This window comes from Chaetura pelagica, unplaced genomic scaffold (assembly GCF_000747805.2).
Source record: "Chaetura pelagica isolate M959 unplaced genomic scaffold, ChaPel_1.0 scaffold801, whole genome shotgun sequence".
Classification (NCBI taxonomy): Eukaryota; Metazoa; Chordata; class Aves; order Apodiformes; family Apodidae; genus Chaetura; species Chaetura pelagica.
The window spans coordinates 23524-25634 of record NW_009951985.1 but is presented as its reverse complement, the minus strand read 5'-3'; the positions used below and the strand labels follow the sequence as shown (position 1 = coordinate 25634).

The following is a 2111-nucleotide window of genomic DNA, read 5'->3' as shown; positions in this document are numbered from 1 at the left end:
GGCCGAGTCGGGGTCCAGGGTCAGGTCCTCTGTGGGTGACAGGAAGGGCAGTTGGTGGCGTCTCCGTGGGAAGGGGCACGATCACCCCGGGCTGACCCAAATGACTCCATCGCCACCCCCAAAGACCCCATCAAGACCCCAACGACCCCATCTCCACCCCAACCATCCCATCAAGACCCCAGTGACCCCATCTCCACCCCAACGACCCTATGTCAACCCCATCTCGACCCCAACAACCCCATCAAAACCTTATCTTGACCCCAATGACCCCATCTCCACCCCAACCACCCCATCTTGACCTCAATACCCCAATGACCCCATCAAGACCCCAATGACCCCATCAAGACCCCAATGACCCCATCAAGACCCCAATGACCCCATCAAGACCCCAATGACCCCATCAAGACCCCAATGACCCCATCAAGACCCCAATGACCCCATCTCCACCCCAACCACCCCATCTCCACCCCATCTTGACCTCAACGACCACATCAAGACCCCACCTCCACCCCAACGACCCCATCAAGACTCTATCTTGACCTCAACCACCCCATCTCCACCCCAACCACCCCATCTCAACCCCATCTTGACCCCAACAACCCCATCTTGACCTCAGTGACCTCATCTCCACCCCAAAGACCCCATCAAGACCCCAACGACCCCATCTCCACCTCAACGACCCCATCTCAACCCCATCTTGACCCCAACGACCCCATCTTGACCCCATCTCCACCCCAAGGACCCCATCAAGACCCCATCAAGACCCCAACGACCCCCTCTTGACCTCAATGACCCCATCAAGACCCCATCTTGACCTCAACGACCCCATCTGCACCTCAATTACCTTGTTTCGACCCCATCGTGATCCCAATGACCCCATCAAGACCCCAATGACCCCATCTCAACTCCATCTTGACCCCAACGACCCCCTCTCAACCCCAACGACCTCATCTCAACCCTATCTTGACCCCAATGACCCCATCTTGACCTCAATGACCTCATCTCCATCCCAATGACCCCATCAAGACCCCAATGACCCCATCTTGACTTCAATGACCCCATCAGGACCCCATCTTGACCTCAACGACCCTGTCTGCACCTCAACAACCTCGTCTCGACCCCATCATGACCCCAATGACCCCATCAAGACCCCAATGACCCCATCTCCACCCCAACCACCCCATCTCCACCCCATCTTGACCTCAACGACCACATCAAGACCCCACCTCCACCCCAACGACCCCATCAAGACTCTATCTTGACCTCAACCACCCCATCTCCACCCCAACCACCCCATCTCAACCCCATCTTGACCCCAACAACCCCATCTTGACCTCAGTGACCTCATCTCCACCCCAAAGACCCCATCAAGACCCCAACGACCCCATCTCCACCTCAACGACCCCATCTCAACCCCATCTTGACCCCAACGACCCCATCTCAACCCCATCTTGACCCCAACGACCCCATCTTGACCTCAATAACCCCGTCTCCACCTCAACAACCCCATCAAGACCCCAACGACCCCATCATGACCCCATCTCCACCCCAAAGACCCCATCAAGACCCCATCAAGACCCAACGACCCCATCTTGACCTCAATGACCCCATTAAGACCCCATCTTGACCTCAACGATCCCGTCTGCACCTCAACGACCTCGTCTCGACCCCATCGTGACCCCAATGACCCCATCAAGACCCCAATGACCCCATCAAGACCCCATCTTGACCTCGATGACCCCACCAAGACCCCATCTTGACGCCAACGACCCCATCAAGACCTCAATGACCTCATCTCCACCCCATCAAGACCTCAACAACCCCATCTTGACCCCATCTTGACCCCAACGACCCCATCTTGACCTCAATAACCCCGTCTCCACCTCAACAACCCCATCAAGACCCCAACGACCCCATCATGACCCCATCTCCACCCCAAAGACCCCATCAAGACCCCATCAAGACCCCAACGACCCCATCTTGACCTCAATGACCCCATTAAGACCCCATCTTGACCTCAACGACCCCATCTCAACCCCATCTTGACCCCAACGACCCCATCTTGACCCCATCTCCACCCCAAGGACCCCATCAAGACCCCATCAAGACCC

General features: G+C 56.8%; 1 protein-coding gene across 1 annotated transcript in view; it reads right to left on the bottom strand.

The window, feature by feature from the left end:
* The window catches only part of LOC104392270 (tripartite motif-containing protein 7-like), a 15215-nt gene that overhangs the window by 475 nt on the left and 12629 nt on the right, over positions 1-2111 (bottom strand). The window contains exon 6 of the mRNA XM_010001658.1: positions 4-29. Coding sequence (XP_009999960.1) covers positions 4-29 — 26 coding nt within the window. The remainder of the gene's footprint in view (positions 1-3; positions 30-2111) is intronic.